Source organism: Arvicanthis niloticus, chromosome 12 (genome assembly GCF_011762505.2).
Source record: "Arvicanthis niloticus isolate mArvNil1 chromosome 12, mArvNil1.pat.X, whole genome shotgun sequence".
Lineage (NCBI taxonomy): Eukaryota > Metazoa > Chordata > Mammalia > Rodentia > Muridae > Arvicanthis > Arvicanthis niloticus.
Window position 1 is genome coordinate 48,457,827 of NC_047669.1, and position 19,315 is coordinate 48,477,141.

A 19,315-nucleotide genomic window follows, 5' to 3' on the forward strand; every position below is an offset into this window, starting at 1 on the left:
AGCCTCCTGCTTCAATAAGAAATTTTTGCTCTCAAAGAGTCCCCTGTGGGTCAGTATGACAGAAGCTGATGTCAAAGAAGGATGTAAGGTAACAGGGGAATGACACAAAATTTTATTAGTTTGGGAAATGCTGTTCTATCATATTTGAAATTTACTTATTTATGTCATTCAACTATCATGTGATCATTCAGTCACAGTACTGTGTGAATAGAAATTCACACAGTAAGCCTCAGTATTAACCAATTACTGTGCACAGGGCATTGGACTAACTATAGAATACAGGCACAAGAATATATTACCATAGTAACAGGTAAAATAAAATCAGAGTTCCAACCTTCAGAGAACTCTGATGCAATGGATATTCTGTGGTTTAGGGTTTAAACTTAAAAATCAACAACAACAAACTGTTGCTACTTAAACATATTTTAAAACTATAACTGAAGGGTTTAAAAACAAACTCCCTATAACCCAGTAAATATGTCAACAGCCACAGTACTATTACTAGAAAGAATGTAACAAAGCTGGTATCAAGAAGCACTTTGGGCCAAGTCAGAAAAGAAATGGTTTTGGTGTTGACTCTCCTGAAGTACCTATCTCCTGAGATGTCGGTTGGGCTTTAAGAACAGCTTGCAACACTGGATCTTCCCATGGGCCACCATCTTTAATGATTCGAGTCACCAGTTCCAGATTCACATTTCCATATCTGCGGAGGTGATTCTGGCATTCCTAGGAGAGAAAAATCATTTTGGTTTTGTCAATTTAAAGGAGTTAAAAACTACTTGATCATCATGGTCCATAAAGTGACTGATGGCCACATGATAGCACTCAATTATAAAAGAGAAAAGGGTATCATTGAAACTTAAGTAGGGCAACAAAACCCCACTAGTAACAAATAGTCTTAATGTCAAAGGTTACACAGTTATACATGATTGGACTGAAAAAAAAAAATCCCATTAAAACAGGGATAACAGGTAACCAAAGGGAAAAGCCTACAGGTGAATCACTTGTAGGGAAAGAACCAGGTTGCAAAAAGCTGAAAATTCAATGATCTGTTAAGTTTACATAAAAATTCAAAAAAAGTTTCTGTTAACAATGACAGGCAAAGCCTAAGGGGAGGTACTGCTCAGAACATACAATCTATGCACAGGAGACACAGGTCTCTTGCTCTGCCCTGAACTTATGCCATGTCTTACGCTGCAGTGATTAAGTTTCAAACTGAACAGTCCCCTTCCTTTTGTTTGGAAATTAGATTTGTGATTAGCAGATGAAGAAACACAGGCCGAGAAAAGAAATCACACTTACAACATGAGCAGGTTTTAGATACATGTACTAATAAAATAAGTAGTAATTAATCAGTACTCTCCAGCTTCTGCAGTTTTTTAGATATATACAGTGCTTTTAAATCATATTTCATTATATTGTAACATTAATAAAGGAATTACATTGATTTACTTAATTTTATTTCCTGAGTTTGATGAACTGGCTTTAGATATACATCATTTGTGTACCTGTTGGACTGTTCTTTTTGGTTCATTATACACTAAGAGTTTTAAAACTTGTTCAGGAAACTTAGAATTTTGAAAAATAAACTAAGACTTAATAAATAAATAAGTTGAGCTTGAACCCTTAGGAAAAAAAGACAATAATGAATCCGGAAGTATCTGAATATATTTCAATATTGTCTGCATTGTAATTAAAGCACAATTGTCCATTTTTTTCCTGTACTTAACATAATATTGGAAGCAGACAAATACCTTAGCATCTTATAAAAACTGTTTAACATTTTAAAAGGTATTAAAATGTTTGATTTATTAGATGAATGATCAATTAACAAATTCACAATGACTGTTACTTTACTTGTATTAAATTATTATGTTTTTATAACATTTGAACATTACATTTTTGACCTAAAAGTTAATTCTAAGTATTATTTTTTACTTATTGGTTAAGAAAAAAAAGAGGGTTTATTTTATTAAAGAACAAGATGGGAGAAACTGAAAAACAAAAGTTTCAAATGGGGTATCCCTGTTCCGCAGATTGGTATCAAATTGCTGGGCTTAATGAGTCTTCCCTCAGGCTCCCAGGTAATGGGAACTAGGAGTACTTCACACCAAAGAAGTCGCAGTTGAGTGTGTGTGTGTGTGATTATTTCACACATATATAATTATTTCATCAAAGAGGACAAAGTTCAATTGTTAGAAAATAAGTTATCTCCTAAATGATTTTTAAGGGTGTCCCTAAATTAGAACAACTAAGTACTAAAAAAATCCTAGAGTGGGCAAGTTACTTAACTCTGTGCTCTATAGTTAATTTTTCTATAGCAGGCTACTGAAAAGAGCTCACTTCATAAGATTATCATGAGGATTAAATATTAACATACAGTAAGTAGTAAAAAGGTTCTTGGGGCAGTGCTTTGTACATAGTAAGTACTCACTAAAGGTGAGCTTTCAGTTCTTAGAGTACTTTAACATTTTCAAAAAAAAGTGCATGTGTGGTATGTGTAAATAATATATTTTAGGGTACCTAGTTGCTTGAGCATTTAAAACATGTGCATTTTCAGTATGCTATAACATTAATTATTAAAGGATATGTGGTGGGAAAAATATGTGTGACTACATATGAATTACCAGTTATATTGCCAATTATGCTGGGGTATTTAGAACTGGACTCATTCTATGTTAGTGTATCCTATAAATTTCCTTTTAGAAAAAAGTAGAAATTTAGTTTAAAAAGAAAAAAGGGGGTTCTCTAAAGCCTCTAATTTAGACCATTGAAAGTTTTTTAGAGAAAGCTCTGACAATCTTATCTTTAACAAGTACCAGCCTCAAGAAATCGTGGGAGGTAGGATGTCAGTGTGCGCGTGCATGTGTGTTTCTTATACCTGGGCTAGGATTACAATATACACACTCCAGCTGGTAAGATACAGTTTAAACTATTCCTTTCACATTTAATGTGTAACCCATCAGTGTGATTATCCTGGTATGTTTGTGTGTGTTTCTTTTGTCAATATAATAAATTTTGTAGAGTACTACTATAGAAAATAACTTATATAGGTAATGAAAATGAATCATTTCAGTGTGGTCTACTTTTTAAAAGACAGAATTAAAGAGAATAAATAAGTATAAAAATAGTTCCTTTCTTTAGATAGTGTTAATAGCTTTTGCATGTTATTCAAACTAACATCCCCAAAGTTAGTATAGAAGTTATTTCACTATAGAATTTTTCTCTCCTGAAGCATTAGCCATATGTTTAAAATGTTTCTAAAACAATGCATAGATGTACATTAACATACTCCTCTACTGTAACTTACTATAGCTGCTTCTGAAGTAGGCTTATTACAGTTACCTTAGCTAGTTCCTTTCAACACTGTGCCTTTGCCAAAGGTATGAAGAAAACAATTCTACTTACTTTTCTTTCAGAATCCACTGTAAAGTAGGATTAATATTTTGTTCTGAAGATAGATTGTTTTCTTTCCTAAACTGGTTGCCATTTTCAAGTCCACATCTGTCTATAAGGCTAAATTTCAGTATCTGGATCTTTTTACATCTAAGTTTGACCCCTTCATTTGCTTATCATAATTAGAAATTTAAGACCCCACCTACCTGGACCATAACTATTACACATGACACATCCTTTTCTTCATCTTTGTCTGCAACATTTTAAATTCACCTTGTATTTTACCTGTGCCCTTTTCTCATGTCACTCTTTCTTCTATAAATTCCACGGTGTTATCCAAAACCATCCTATTAAGTCAAATAATTGATTGATTGATTGGTTGATTAATTAATGTGTTGTCTTTGCACATTCTTACTTCTCAGTAAGTCTTTATTATCTACTTCAATCCACAACAGATTTAATTACTGTCATTTCAGTATTAAAATCTATACCAATCTTCTCTTAATTTTCACATTAAGATGAGGATTTTGAATATTATCTTACTTTCTTTAGGTAATTAGGAGTTTATTCAGGTCTGGGGCGATGACTCAGTGAATCATAACACTTGCTATATAAACAGGAGGACCTGGGTTTGAATCCTAAGCACCGACATAAAAATCAGATATGCCTGTTATCACATTGCTTAGGGCAGAAACTCACTGGCTGGGAACCCTAGCTGACATGGTCAACTTCAGGTTGAGTGAAAGACCCTGTCTCAAAAACAATAAGATGGAGAGTGATGAAGGATACTCAACATCCTCTCTGTCCTTTGCATGTGAGCATGAGTGAGAGCACTCACACATTCACTGTACAATGTGCCTTCTAACATGTTTCCACAAACAAGCATTTTTTTCCTTAAAAAAAAATCTTATTTTGGAAGATTTGCAGGTATGTACATTTGTGCACCATGTACATTGCCCATGAAAGCCAGAAGGAGCTATCAGATTCCCTGGACCTGTTGTTACAGATGGTTGTGAGCTGTCATGTGGGTACTGGCAATCAAACCTGGATCCTCTGGAAGAGGAGCAAGTGCTCATAACTGCCAAGCCATCTCTCCAGACCCAGAAAGTATATTTTTAATGCTAATTTTTTATGAAAATAGAGGTCACAGGCACCTGTGTAGATGAAGGAATCATGAACATCTTTCTTATTTTATAACAGCATGTATCAAAGTAAGTTACCATATCAAATGGAAGCAAAAATGTAAATGTTCTTCAGTATGGTTACTTACAAAAACACACATCAGTAAAATCAAGATTAGGTATGTTTGCCTTGGATTTAATCCTTACCACCACATAAAACTGATGCCTGTAATCCCAGCACTGGGAATTCAACAGGAAGATCAAGCTCATGGACAACTCATGCTACTTTGAGAGTTGGAGGTTAGGCTGGCATACTAAAACAATCTTTTAAAAAAAAAATCAAAAATCTTTAGAGTACTTAGAAATGAAAAAAATGATCATTTACTTATCACTAATTTTATTATTATAATTTCATTGGTGAAAACAGCAAAAATGTAAAATTTAATGTTGTTACAAACTTTTACAATAAATTAATTTGTTCCTCTTTTCTATGAAAAGTTTGAAAATAACTAAAATATTCTAATTTGCCCATATATAAGGAACATGCATAATAATGAAAACACTATTGTTTTAGAAAAATACTTTTAAAGGAGGAAATAATTTTCAGTGAATATGCACGAGTATTTCCATTATTATATAGTGGTTGTTATTACTATTATTATTATTATTATTATTATTATTATTATTATTATTATTGGCATGCTGTCTTTAAATTTTTAAGGCAGAATTTACTGTTGAAAAGCCTGTCATTTGGAGCATTTTAATGAGTTTTTAGCCCATTTTTTTTTTTTTTTGTAGGCCCAAGTCCTACAGAGAAGGAAGGTAGCGGAGTAGTTCTTACATCTGAGCAGGAACTAGGGCTAAGAAGTGGTTTCAACCCATTAAAAGTGCCTTCCATGCCTAAGGAACTGGGTTTGGATCTGTGCAAAAGCAAGACATGTGGTTACACTCCTAGACCTACTCTCTGTCTTTTAGCCTTATATATCACAATCCTATGGGAAGGACAGCAGAGGTCAAGGCCCAGAGGCAGACACGCTCTGAGACAAAGGAAGTCAAGAGACAAGGAGAATGTCTGAGGAATCTGGAATTATAAGACAAGAGAATCCCTGAAGCGTTGGCCAGTCAATGTAGTCAAATTGACAAGCTTCAGACTCAGTGAAAGATACTGCTTCAAATAATAAGATAAAGAATGATTGAGTACAACATTTAAAGTTAACCTCTGGCCTCCACATGCACCTTCACACACATGTATACCCTCACTCTAAAAAGTATATATGCCACACACAACACACCACACACATAAGCAACATATTCTGAAAACAATAGAAATCTAGAAATCAACAGATTTCAAGAAAACTCTTTGTATAATTGGTATAAAGACTTTTAAAGTGAGCATCACAATTTCTACGTTTTAAATAAGCAATGGATCAGCTATCAAACAATGGGTTATTCTTATTATTCTAACACTAATATATAAGACCTGAAGATTTAAGGTATTTATGCAAGATTTATTTGAACACAGGATCCCACATAAAGAAATACACATAAAATCCAATTTATCAGAACATGCATGTGCAGTCTGGAGAATAAGAGGTCATGTTGCACCTGCCACCAACAGGGCAAGTTCCTTAATCTCAACCAAGAAAGAGATCTTCAGATTGATTTCTCTTATGAACACTGATGAAAAAAAACTCAATAATTACTCAAACTGAATCCAAGAACACATGAAAAATATCATGCACCATGGGTTGGTTCAATATACAAAAAAAAAATCAATGTACTCTATCATATATACAAACTGAAAGAGAAAATAAATCATATAATCATTTCATTAGATGTTTAAAAAGCCTTTGACAAAATATAATACCCCTTCAATGTTAAAACTCTGGGAGAGATAGATGAGGGATACAAGGTGCATACCTAAACATAATAAAAAGCAATATGCATAATAAGAGCAATATCCAGTAAGCTAATATTCAATATCAAATTAAACAAAATCAGAAACTTAAAACAATTCTATTAACACCAGGGATACGACCAAGCTGCCCACATTCTCCCTATTATAACACTTGAAGTTCTAGCAAAAGCAATAAAAGAACAAGAGGAGATCAAGGAGATACAAACTGGGTAGGAAGAAGTCAAGCCATTACTCTTGGAAGAGGATGTGATAGTATATATAAGCTACCCCAAAAGTCTATCAGAGAATTTTCCAACAGCCAATAAACACCTTCAACAAAGAGATCGAATACAAAATTAACTAAATTAAAAAAAAATCAGTAGCTCTCCTTTATAAAAATGATGAACAGACTGAGAATGAAATTAGGGAAGCAGCACCCTTCACAATAGCCACAAATAATATAAAATACTTTGGTGAAACTAACCAGGCAAGTGAAAGACTTGTATGACAAGAAAGAACTTCAAATCTATGGAAAAACAAACTGAAGAAGACATCTGAAGATTGAAAGATCTCTTATGCTCAAGACTCAGTAGGATTAACATATGGAAAATAGCCACCTTACCAAAACCAATCTACAGATTCAATACAATTCTCATAAAAATTCCAACACAATGCAGTTCTCAACTTCATATGGAAAAACAAAAATTCTGAATACCTAAAACAATCCTCAACAATAAGAGAACTTCTGAAGGTAACACCATCCCTGATCTCAAGCTGTACTACAGTGTATAGTAAGAAAAACTGCATGGTATTTGGTGTAGAAACAGACAGGTTGGTCAATGGAATCCAATAGAAGACCCTGAAATAAGCCCATACACCTACAGGCACTTGATTTTTGACACAGAAGACAAAACCATACAGTGGAAAAAAAGAAAGCAACTTCAACAAATGGTGCTGGTCTAACTGGATGTCTACATGTAGAAGAATACAAATTGATCCATATTTACCCTGTACAAAACTCAAATCCAAGTGGATCAAAGACCTCAACATAGAACCATATATACTAAATCTAAAAGAAAAAAAAAGTGGGAAATAGCCTTAAATGCATTGGTATAGGAGACAATTCCCTGAACAGAACACCAATGGCTCAGGCTCTAAGACCAACAATTGTTAAGTGGGACTTCACAAAACTGAAAAGCTTCTGTAACACAAAGGGACAAAATGGCAGCCTATAGATTTGGAAAAGATCTTCACTAACCCTTCATTCAACAGAGGGCTAATATCCAAAATATATAAAGAACTCAAGAAGTTAGACACAAACAACTTTTAAAATGGAGTACAATTTTAAAATGGAGTACAGAGCTAGAGAATTCTTAACAGAGGAATCTCAAACGGCCTAGAAGCGCTTACAGAAATGTTCAACATCCTTAGTCATCAGGGAAATGCAAATAAAAATGACCCTGAGATTCCACCTTACATCAATCAGAATGGCTAAGATTAAAATCTCAGGCTACAGCAGACACTGGCAAGGATGTGGAGAAAGAGGAACATTCCTCCATTGCTGGTGGGATTGCAACTTGGTACAACCACTTTGGAAATCAATTTGGTGATACCTCAGAAAATTGGAAATAGCTCTACCTAAAGACCCAGCTATACCACTCCTTGGAAAATACTCAAAGATGCTCCTTCATACCACAAGGACACATGCTCCACTGTGTTCATAGCAGCTATATTCATAATAGCCAGAAACTGAAAACAACCCAGATGTTCCTCAACAGAAGAATGGATACAGAAAATGTGGCTCATTTACACAATTGAATAGTATTCATCTATTAAAAACAAGGGCATAATGAATTTTACAGGTAAATGGAAGCAACTAGAAAGTATCATCCTCAGTGAAGGTAATCTATACCCAAAGGACATGCATGGTTTGTACTCACTTATAAGAGGATATTAGCCATAAAGTATAGGATACCCACACTACACTCCACAGACCCAAAGAAGCTAAACAAGAAGGAAGCCCCAAGAAAGGATGCTTGAATCTCACTTAAAAGGGAGAATAAAATGGTCATAAGAGGCAGATAAAGGCACTTCTTCTGGGTAGTAGAAGGGATGGGTAAGAAAATGAGGTGGGGAGTGGTTCAGGATCAGGTTTAGGAAAAAAACAGAAGAGAGGGTCAAAGGGCCAGGAGAGTGAATAAAGATCTGAAGAGCTGAGGCTGGATGTAGTGGTTGATCTCTAGGATGTGTCAGAAACCTGGGATGAAGAAAGCTTCCAGGAGTCTATGGGGATGACTTAGCTGTGACTCACAGCAGAGGGGATATGGAACCTGAAAAGGCTACCTCCTATAGCCGGGCAGGACTCCCAATAGAGGGATAAGAACAGCAATCCACCCACAAAATATTCATCCCAAAATCTATCCTATCTACAAGAAATGCAAGGACAAAGATAGAACAGAGACTGAGGGACTGGCTAACCAATAACAGGCAAAAGTTGGGAACCATCCCATAGGCAAGAACCAATCCCTGACACTATCAATGGTACTCTGTTATGCTTACAGACAAGACCCTAGCACAGCTGTTCTCTGAAATACATGCAGACACCAACACCCAATCACTGAACAGAGCTCAGGGATTCTTATGAAAGGGTTGGGCAAAGGACTGCAGCCTGAAGGAGATAGGAACTCCACAGGAAGATCAACAGAATGAACTAACCTGAACCCTTGGGGGCTCTCAGAGACTGAACTACCAACTAAAGAACATACACAGGCTAGACCTGCTTCCCTACATCCTACCCCACTCACACACATATATAGTGGATATGCAGTTTGGTCTTCATGTGGGTCCCCCAGCAACTGGAGCAGGGGTTGTTGCTTGTCTGTGGAATCTATTACCCTGGCTGGGCTACCTTGTCTGGCTTCAGTGGGAGAGGATGCACCTAGCCCTGCCTGCAGAGACTTGATGTGCCACAGTTGGGGGAACACCCAAGGTGAGCCTCCACCCCCTCAGAGGAAAAGGAGAGGGGTTGGGGTGGGGAGGACTGGAAGGCAGCAAAAGCCAGGATGTAAAGTGAATAAATAAATGAGGGGGGAAAGAAAACTGCTCCTCACAAAGTACTTCTCTAAAGATAAGAGTTGTATTCGTTTAACCACTATATTAGTTACTGTTATAATAAAACACCATGACCAAAAGCAACTTGTAAAAGAAAGGTTACTTGGCTTACGGTTCCAGAGTGAAGGTCCATAATTGTGGGGGAGGCATGGCAGCAAACAACCTAAGCAGGAAGCTGAGAGATCACATCTTCAATCACATGTGGAAAACAGAAAGAGCAAACTGGAAGTAGGGTGATACATTCTCAATACCATATCCACAGAAAGGTACTTCCTTTAACAATGCTGCACCTTCTAAAGGTCCCATAGCCTCACCCACAAAACTGTCAGTAGCTGGGACTATGTGAGTTTATGGGAGACATTCTCATTCCAACCACCATGATCACCACCATAAAGAATGTTTTGAATACCAGCAATAGAACTTTGCTAAACTGAATCTTTAGGATAATTTTTCAAAGTGCACTACCTATGGACCATAATCTAGGTTTTTTGAGGTTTTCATGGAAAGTCTCTGGTTTTAGGAGAAACAAGTACTTGATGTACCAGTAAAGAAGAGTGACCTTAAATTATAAACAAAAACAAAAATACCTAGGAAAATAAAATTCTAAGTATCAATATTATCTAAGCATCTGTACTTAGATGTTGCAGCACATCTAGAGTATAAGTTACATTTTCCTACATTCTGTTCTTCACTCAATCATTACTGCTTCTAGAAAGGACACTGCAACCTAGATTCCTCAAAACACCGATTCTTCCTTCCTCCTCCCTATCTCCACGCATCCAATATCATAACCCACACTTTTAGTTCTTCATCACTGTATGTACCCCTCTACTCCTGTTTTATTTTTATAGACTCACTGGAGATTACAGAATATTTACACTAACTATAATAACAAGTTTCAAATTTTCTTTGACTTATATTGATTAGCTTTTTATGATATATTATGTAGTGAACACATCTGTGAATTATTTGTTTGATCAGTATGGATAAAAGACATACAGTCAGTTTTCCAAGTATTTGGATTATTTGTTTCTGTTGCCCTTTGTCATACACTATAAGGCTTGGTTGATGTCTTACTAAATCTTTTCACACTTGAAATAAACCATAATCATTAATAATCCTGTCATTTGTTACTATAGAGGAGCTCACTGCCTGCCTGATTTTTCTCCTTTGTGATATCTAGCTTGTTCCACATGGGGTCTTAATTTGCAACATTTTTCCTTCATTCTGAAAATTGAAAAGTATAACAGCATAGCTATAACTATGAACTTTAAAACAATTTTAGGGATTGTTTCTTTACAGTAATGTGTTTTTTATTGTAGTTAACTGCCTTCCCAGACAAACCCCAACATCTAATTTCTTGTCTGAATAGTTTGCTTAAGACCCTGTGGTGGACTGAATATGCATGGTTTAGGAAGTGGCACTATTAGGAGTAGGTGTGGCCTTGTTAGAGGAAGTTTATCACTGTGGAAGTGGGCAATGGGACCTTCCTCCTAACCATGTAGAAGCCAATCTTCTCCTGGCGGCCTTCAGATGAAGATGTAGAACTCTCTCTCAGCTCCTCCTGCATCATGCCTGCTTGGATGCTGCCATGCTCCCACCTTGATGATATTGGACTGAACCTCTGAACCTGTAAGCCAGCCCCAATTAAATGCTATCCCTTGTAAGAGTAGCCTTGAACATGGTATCTGTTCACGGCAGTAAAACCCTAACTAAGATTGGCCCTCATCCAGAATTCACAATTAATTTTTCATCATTGTACATTTTTTGTCATTTAATTAGATATTAATCTGTATGATGAAGAGGTAAGTGCATCATATGAGAAATACATATCATGTAGAGGTAAAGAAAAAGTACTGAAACTCAAAGCTAAGACAGAAATCCTTATGGGCTATATTTGGCTATAAAAAGTGAAGGTTCCTTCAACATCAACAGGCCTAGCAGATATCCTTAGTGGTTCAATAGTCGTACTTTTATCTTGAAGAAACCAACAGCCACTTAATTGAATATAAGGCCCACTTAATATATCTTCTTACACACAGGAAAGTTATCTCTCAACTCAAAGAAACATCTTTTTGCAGCAGATAAAGAATATTACAAAAATCCACAACTGGTTAAAAATGCAGAAAATAAATTATTGTACACACCAATAATTCATCTCCTACACCTAATGCTCTATAGAACACTATAGAAAAAGGAGATGGAGAGTTTGTAAGAGCCCCAGGACAGGGAGGGATGAGCCCCAGGACAGGGATGCCTGCTGTAAAATACTGTCAGTTCAGCACGGGAGCGAAGCTACAACCACAATAGTTCAGCAGTGATGAGTTAAAGAAGACATGCATGATAATACCACCAAACAGCCCCAATCACATGTACATTTCAGCACACCTAAATAGATTCTGTAGGTCTGTTTCTACTACATATAAAAATGATGATGATGATAATAGTGAGGCAGTGAATTTGAAGGTGAATTGGGAGAACACAGAAGAATTTGAAGGAGATAAGGAAGTGATATGCTCATATGAAACTCTCCCAAAATAATAAATAAATAAATAATCCCCTTAATTTATGCAGGAAGTTTTAAACAAAGTTTACAATTTATACTTGAGAAACTCCAATTTTAGGTAGTCAGAAATTCATGAAAGAACAGAGTAAGTTTAAAAACTAGGTTTGAATCCTATGGTTGTCACTATCTGTCTTAAAAGCACTGTCAGGGGCATTTTGCCAGCAGAAGGAAACTATTAGATAAAACATGTAGTTTGTCTAGCATGAGGTAGAAAGAACTATAAAACTGGGCCGTTTGTAGTTTCACGTGGGAAACTACATATGGATGACTAGAGCTCTTTCCTCTGGATTCAACCCTCTGCCTCCAAAAGGAAGGAGGTTATATGAACAGTAAATGATTGTTGGGAAGCGGGGACTCCACTGAAGCTGTTTCAACATTGTACAGTGAACTCCAGTGAAGTAGCTCTGCCGAGTCATCATTCATTAACCCCAAACCCACTCAGCCTTGAAGTCATTTCTTTGGTCTGTAGTCTATACCCTAGCTAGAATGAACTGATATTTGTCATATGATAGGAGAGAATAAATTTAATAAAATACAGATCTAGGGATTAGCAGCACCAGTATAATCTAGGAGCTTGTTACAAAGCAGACCATCAGGTCTCACTTTACACTTCTAAATCATAATCTGAATTCTAACTTGGTCCTCATATAATGTGGTATATATCAAGATATTAGCAACCCAGTTTGTCCCATTTAATGTGGAAGAAAAAAAACACAACTGTAAACCTACATATAGTATGACACTCAAAAAGTGGACAGAGGTGAGATACTCAGGGAAATAGGAATTTTTACTAGGATAGTGTATTAAAAATAATTCAAGGCTACATTAGATTATAACTATATTACCAATAATCAGTCAAAAAACAGGAAGCTTTCCAGGCTTTGCAAACACAAGCTTTTACTGAGGTATACAGAATAAGAATGAATGTTGGCCTTTGCTAGATCCCAAAGGTAAGAAGCCTGGGGAATACCAACAGCAGTAACTCAGGTCAGAAAATGAGAGTTGATTCCCCAGGTAAAGCTAAAATGGAACCAGATGTTTTAAAGCTTCTGTGAGTTAGAAGGCTCAAATGAGCTATGTGTAATGATCCATACCTCTAATTCTAATATTTGGGAGACTGGCACAAAGATGTTGCGCTGCCCCAAAATCGAGGTTAACCTGAGATACATGGTACATTCTAGGCTAGCCAGTACTACACAGCACAAAACTAAACAAAGCTTCAAATAAGTTCAAACTACAAAGAAGCCAAAAGCAGAAAATAAAAAAAGAGATTTTTTAAATTTATTCTTTTGCTTTGGTTTATTTTTGGTTTTGTTTTGTTTCCAAATAGGGTTTATCTGTTTTGTAGCCTGGTTGTCCTGGAACTAGCTCTGTAGACCAGGATGGGCTCGAACTCATAGAGATCTACCTGCCTCTGCCTCCCAAAAAACAGTACTAGTGTGAGAATGGTGTGGCACTCAATCAACACAAGAAAAAAAATTGTCCCCAGAAGCTCTTAGGTGTGGCTTGATGGAGGAACTGGGTCTCAGTTCTCTTCTGCAGCTTGAGGATCAAGATGTAGCTCTGTTGGCTCCTTCTCCAGCCCCATGTCTGCATGAACCCACCATGTTTCCCACCATGACAATAACAGATTAAATCTCTGAAACTGTAAGCCAGTCCCAGTGAAATGTTTTGCTTTGAGTGGCTGTGGTCACAGTGTCTCTTTACAGCATTAAAACCTAAGACAAGTATATTGCCAACAAGTGTCAAAGACAAAGTGAAACAGAAAATAAGTGTTAAAAACTTGAATATGTAATCAAAGTAGATTTGCTTTTGCTTTGATTTGCTGATATCTTCTCTTTATATATTTTTGAGACAGGGTTTCACTCTGTAGCTCTGGCTGATGTGAAAAGCACTATGAAGACAAAGCTGGTCTCAAACTTAGACAGCTGCTTGTTTCTGCCTACCAAGTGCTGATACTAGAAAACAGGTTGTTTTGATCTATTTTGTTGAATTAAGAATGGACACAGTAGAATGCTAAATATAAGTTTCATAATACAGCCAAACTCCCGATTAGCTATAAGTCTTTAATACTATAGTAATGTTCTATATGACAGGTATGATCATATATGATCAGCCCCTGGAGTGCTCCAACTCTGCTGTGTTTTATTCCAACCAAGAGAAGTGCTGATGAGATAACAGTGAGAACATATGGGTGAGCAGTGTACTATGTGTTGTTCCTAAAGAAATGACTAAAAGAACCAAACTATTGTAGATAGATAGAAGAGGTCTTAAAATTTTCACTCTGTTTGTGCACTGTATGTACACATGCATATATGCAAGTGTAATCAGGTGCACAAGGAAGTGTGTTTCTGAGTGTGGAAGCCAGAGGTTGATGGTGGCTATCTTCCTCACTTGCCCTCCACCTTATTTTTGAGACAGTCTTTTAACTGAACCTGAAGCTTCTCAATTCAGCTAGACTGGATAGCCAGTGAGCTAGTAGCATCACCCCATTACCACCTCCTAAGCACAACAATTACAGAAGTGTAAATCTATGTCTTGAACTTTTTCTATAATAATTTATTTCGTGTACATGTGTGAACACACATGTAGCATTCAGAAAATAACCCATTGGAAGTTGGTTTTCTCCCTCTACAATGTAGGATCCAGGGATTAAACTCAAGTCATTCTGTTTGGCAGCAAGCACCTTTACCCACAAAGTCATCTATCCAGCCCCTAATGGATTTTATGGGTGTTGGAAGCCAAACTCAAATCCTGATGCTTCTGAGGGCAGGCATTTTGCCAACTAAGCCACCTCACTTCTTTGACATTCTTGTCTAGATTTGTTTCATAACAAGAACAACAACCTACAGAAGTTCCATGAAATGGGGAAAAGAAACAGAGCAAGTAGCTTGCTTCTTCACCAGGGGAAGGGAAAAAGTTAGTATGTTCCCACATGTGCTTAGGTTCTTTAGGCAACCACATTTGAATCCAGGATAGAAGCTGTTTGAGAAATCAGTTAAAATTGATTTCATGATTTTCCATTACCTGCCCATATAGGGGAATCTTTAAAACTGTAACTGAAGTGACCATAACAACTTTTAAGCAAAATCTAAATATGATAAACTACTTTTAGAGAGAGAATCAAACTGACTTATGTGTGTATAAAATATAAAATAGTGAACTATTTTACCTGGAATGAGCCAAGAATATCCTTTAAGGGTTCTTCATAAAACTCATCTCTTCCAAAGAACAGGAGCAACTCAAAGAAACTCCTGAAAAGAAAAAAAAAAAATATATATATATATATATATATATATAATTTTCATTGCTTTGTGGGTTTGTTCTATTTTAAAAGACTACCAAGTTGTAATATCTCTCTAATATCAAATACTTTACTTATAAATACTTGATTTTAAAAAAATCATTAAAGGGCTAAGGATTTAGCTCAGTTGTCATACACAAAACCCTGACATACACAAAACCCATCTCTTGCACAGCACAGAAAGAGGTATATTGGTACATGTCTTTAATCCTAGAACCTGGAAAGTGACAAAAAGACCAGAAGTTCAACATCATCGTCAGTTACATGCCAAGTCTGAAGCCAGCCTAGAATACATGAAATACTGTCTGAAAATACAAAAACAACTTACAACGCACAAAAAGTAATGATGCAAAATGACAAGAGATTAAAATATGTCAGATCAAGCTTGGTACTATATGATAATATGTAGAGGAAAAACTGTATGTGGAGCTCCTTACTATCTGGGGTTTTAAACAACTACTGGAAATTCTAGAATGTACATGTCATACATCAAGGGAAACCTCTGTGTACTCACCAACATACAATATTTCTATTTTGGTAGATTACTTAGGGAGATCAGAAACCAATAAAGGCAACTATCTCTCTTTAGTATAAAGTATAAGGCCCAGAAGTCAAAGATGAGCTGGAAAAAGAAAAGGGGACAAGTGGCAGAAAGGACAGTGAACAGTGAGTGGATCAGTGGGATGACACAGTCACAGTTTATCATATCTGTGTATAAAAATCTCAGAGTAAAACCCATTATTTTGTACAATGATATATTCTAATTATGAAAAAGAAAAAGATAACAATGAAGTTGCCACATCATTTGGGTTCTCCTTTTCAGAGATTCTTTGGAATATGATTCAGACAGCATCACATGCTACAACGTGAATTAGAACTTTTACAAAATTGAAATGAACTCAGGATGCAGCTCAGTGCTAGAGTCCTTGCCTAGCACGAAAAACACCCTAGATTTAATCCCTAGCACCAGAGAGGAGAAAATCTATGATATTAGTAAAAGTTGGAATGAAACTCTCAAACCTCTTTATCAACTGAGTTTAGACAATGTATTTTTCTTTTGTTGACTACTTAGCAATATTTAATAGTACCTTCTCCAAGATTTATCTCAAAAACTACTTTTCTTTTTCTTATTGGAGGCTCACTTACTCCTCCTATGCTCTGAAGCTGGCCTCAAACTTTTGGAATCAAGAAATCTACCTGCTAAGTTCCTAAGTAAACATGATAGGTTTCTACCCGGGGTCATTTAAAAAGTACTATACTTATTCATAAGATGTTGACTCTTCCTATTTTAAAATTGGTTATAGCAATTCATTTGTATCCCCAGGCTCTGTGCATAATTCTTTTTACTACATCTTCAGTTAATTCCTCTACTAAAGTTATCCATACAGTTAGAATCTACTTCAAATTCCCATATATATTATTTTTTTTAATAGAATCCTCCTATGCACTACAAGTATTTTTTTTATTGCTATTATAATATAATTTTCCAGGGCTGGAGAGGTGGCTCAGTGGTTAAGAGCACCATCTGCTCTTCCAGAGGTTCTGAGTTCAATTCCCAGAAACCACATGGTGGCTCACAACCATTTGTAATAAGATCTGATGCCCTCTTCTGGTATGTCTGAAGACAGTGACAGAGTACTCACATATGTAAAATAAATAAATCTTTAAAAAAAAAAGATAATATAATTTTCCTAGGTCAATCAGGGAATTACTACCTATAAGACAAGAATCACTTTATAAAATAAAATTGTCAAATAAGACACGAAATTTTAAGTCACTGCTTATTGCAAAATAGATACATATGCATGAAAATAACATTAACTTTGCTGTAAACCTTCATGAGAGCTCTTGAATGAACAGGTCCATTGATAGCAAGCAGTACACTTTGAAAGAAATCTTTCTCTTTAAGCAGTAGGTCTCAAGACTGGACCCAGCAAACCATATTGGGAAAGGTGTTTCATCATTCAGGTGTTGTTCTACTAGTAAAGTTTGATAGATATTTGGTAGAATTCTTAAGGACCCTAGATTTTTCAGAAATGGTAAACAAGGGTCTACCAGTCTGGACTGCTACAAACTTCTTTGGTTATCTTAGAGTTACAACAGGACTTCTTTAAATGTTTTTTTTTTTTTCTTTTCTTCTTGTTCCTTTTCACTTGAAAATTTTTTATATGATTCTGGATATATAGGTATACACAATATACACTTACTGATAATAGCTGTAAGGAAATTTACTTTAATTCTTCCTTATACATTTAATTTTACCACTGACTAAAGATGAAAACAAATTGCCATATGTATTCTTTTATTGTTACATAGAAATTTATATATTGTTTGAATATTATATGATGACATAGAATATGTTCTGTGTTTTCCAGAGTTGATTGACATTTTGCTTTTATAATTATCAATGTTGAAAAACGTTCCTTAATATAAATACATAGTACAAAATGACTGAAGTGTGTTTGGGGACTTTCAGAAATTGCTGACAATCCAGACCTAATCCTAAGCCCAAATTCATTTATCATTTCTTTATAAGACTCAAATCAGCTTTCAAACAGCCACTTTTACAATCAAGCCTTCTAACACAATACAACACAAAGATCAACTAATTTGGTACTTACATAGAGCACTGGTAGGAAATTATTAAAAGTCTTTGTTTTCCAGAATTAGGTGACTATGTTTCTCTACATAGAAAATTTTGTATGTACAGTAAAAACATTGCAATTTATAAGAAATATCGTTGAGCCAAGATGTATAAGACAGCACTCACTGATACTACATAGCATGACAGTGTAGTCAGTACAAGGCATGCAAGTTAAGTGTTAAGAACCAAGGCTAGCTTCTGGTCTGGGCCAGAGCACTGAGCCGATACGAGGCAGCAGCTCTGCCCCCAATATCACAGAACCCAGAAAAAGCAGGCCTTCCAGGAGCTCTAACCAGGGCAGTATCTTAGGTAAAGAGAAAATGAAACCCAAACAGGGAGTAACTGGGACCCACTAGGACCCAGGAAGTCACTCCTGGCCTGGAACACTGATTCCTTCCTGTCTGCACCTGAGCACTGAGTAGATCTTGGGCCCAGGTCTAACCCTAGTAGTAATACCCGAACCACACAGTTCTGATACAACCAAAATAATACAAAAGACAGGCTCCAGTCACGGACAGGACAGGTAGCACTGAGGAGATACAGATGGTGAAAGGCAAACTTGGCCTCATTAGAATCTAGTTCTCCCACACAAGAAAGTCCTGAATTCCCCATATCACTAAGAAAGCAAGATTCAGATTTAAAATCACTTCTAATGATAATGATAGAGGACCTTAAGAAGGACATAAATAACACTCTCAAAGAATTTGAGAAGAACACAGGTAAACAGGTAGCATCCCTTAAAGAAGAAATACAAGAATCCCTTAAAGAATTACAAGAAAACACAACCAAATTGGTGAAGGAATTGAACAAAACCATCCAGGACATAAAAATGGAAGTAGAAACAATCAAGAAATCACAAAGGGAGACTACCCTGGACATAGAAAACCTAGGAAAGAAATCAGGAGTCACAGATGTAAGCATCACCAACAGAATACAAGAGATAGAAGAGAGAATCTCAGGTGCAGAAGATACCATAGAAAATATTGACACAACTGTCAAAGAAAACACAAAATGCAAAAAGTTCTTAACACAAAACATCCAGGAAATCCAGGACACAATGAGAAGACCAAACCTAAGGAGTGAAGATTCCCAAATTAAAGGGCCAATAAATATCTTCAACAAAATTATAGAAGAAAACTTCCATAATCTAAAGAACAAGATGCCCATAAACATATAAAAAGCCTATAGAACGCCAAATAGACTAGACCAGAAAAGAAATACCTCCCATCACATAATAATCAAAACACCAAGTGCACAAAACAAAGAAAGAATATTA

The 19,315-nt window shown here is 36.0% G+C and overlaps 1 protein-coding gene across 1 annotated transcript in view; it reads right to left on the reverse strand.

Annotated features, from left to right (window-relative positions):
• The window catches only part of Znf654 (zinc finger protein 654), a 61,180-nt gene that overhangs the window by 12,565 nt on the left and 29,300 nt on the right, over nucleotides 1-19,315 (reverse strand). The window contains exons 3-4 of the mRNA XM_034515271.2: nucleotides 15,264-15,345; nucleotides 591-726 (exon numbers count right to left, since the gene is read on the reverse strand). Coding sequence (XP_034371162.1) covers nucleotides 591-726; nucleotides 15,264-15,345 — 218 coding nt within the window. The remainder of the gene's footprint in view (nucleotides 1-590; nucleotides 727-15,263; nucleotides 15,346-19,315) is intronic.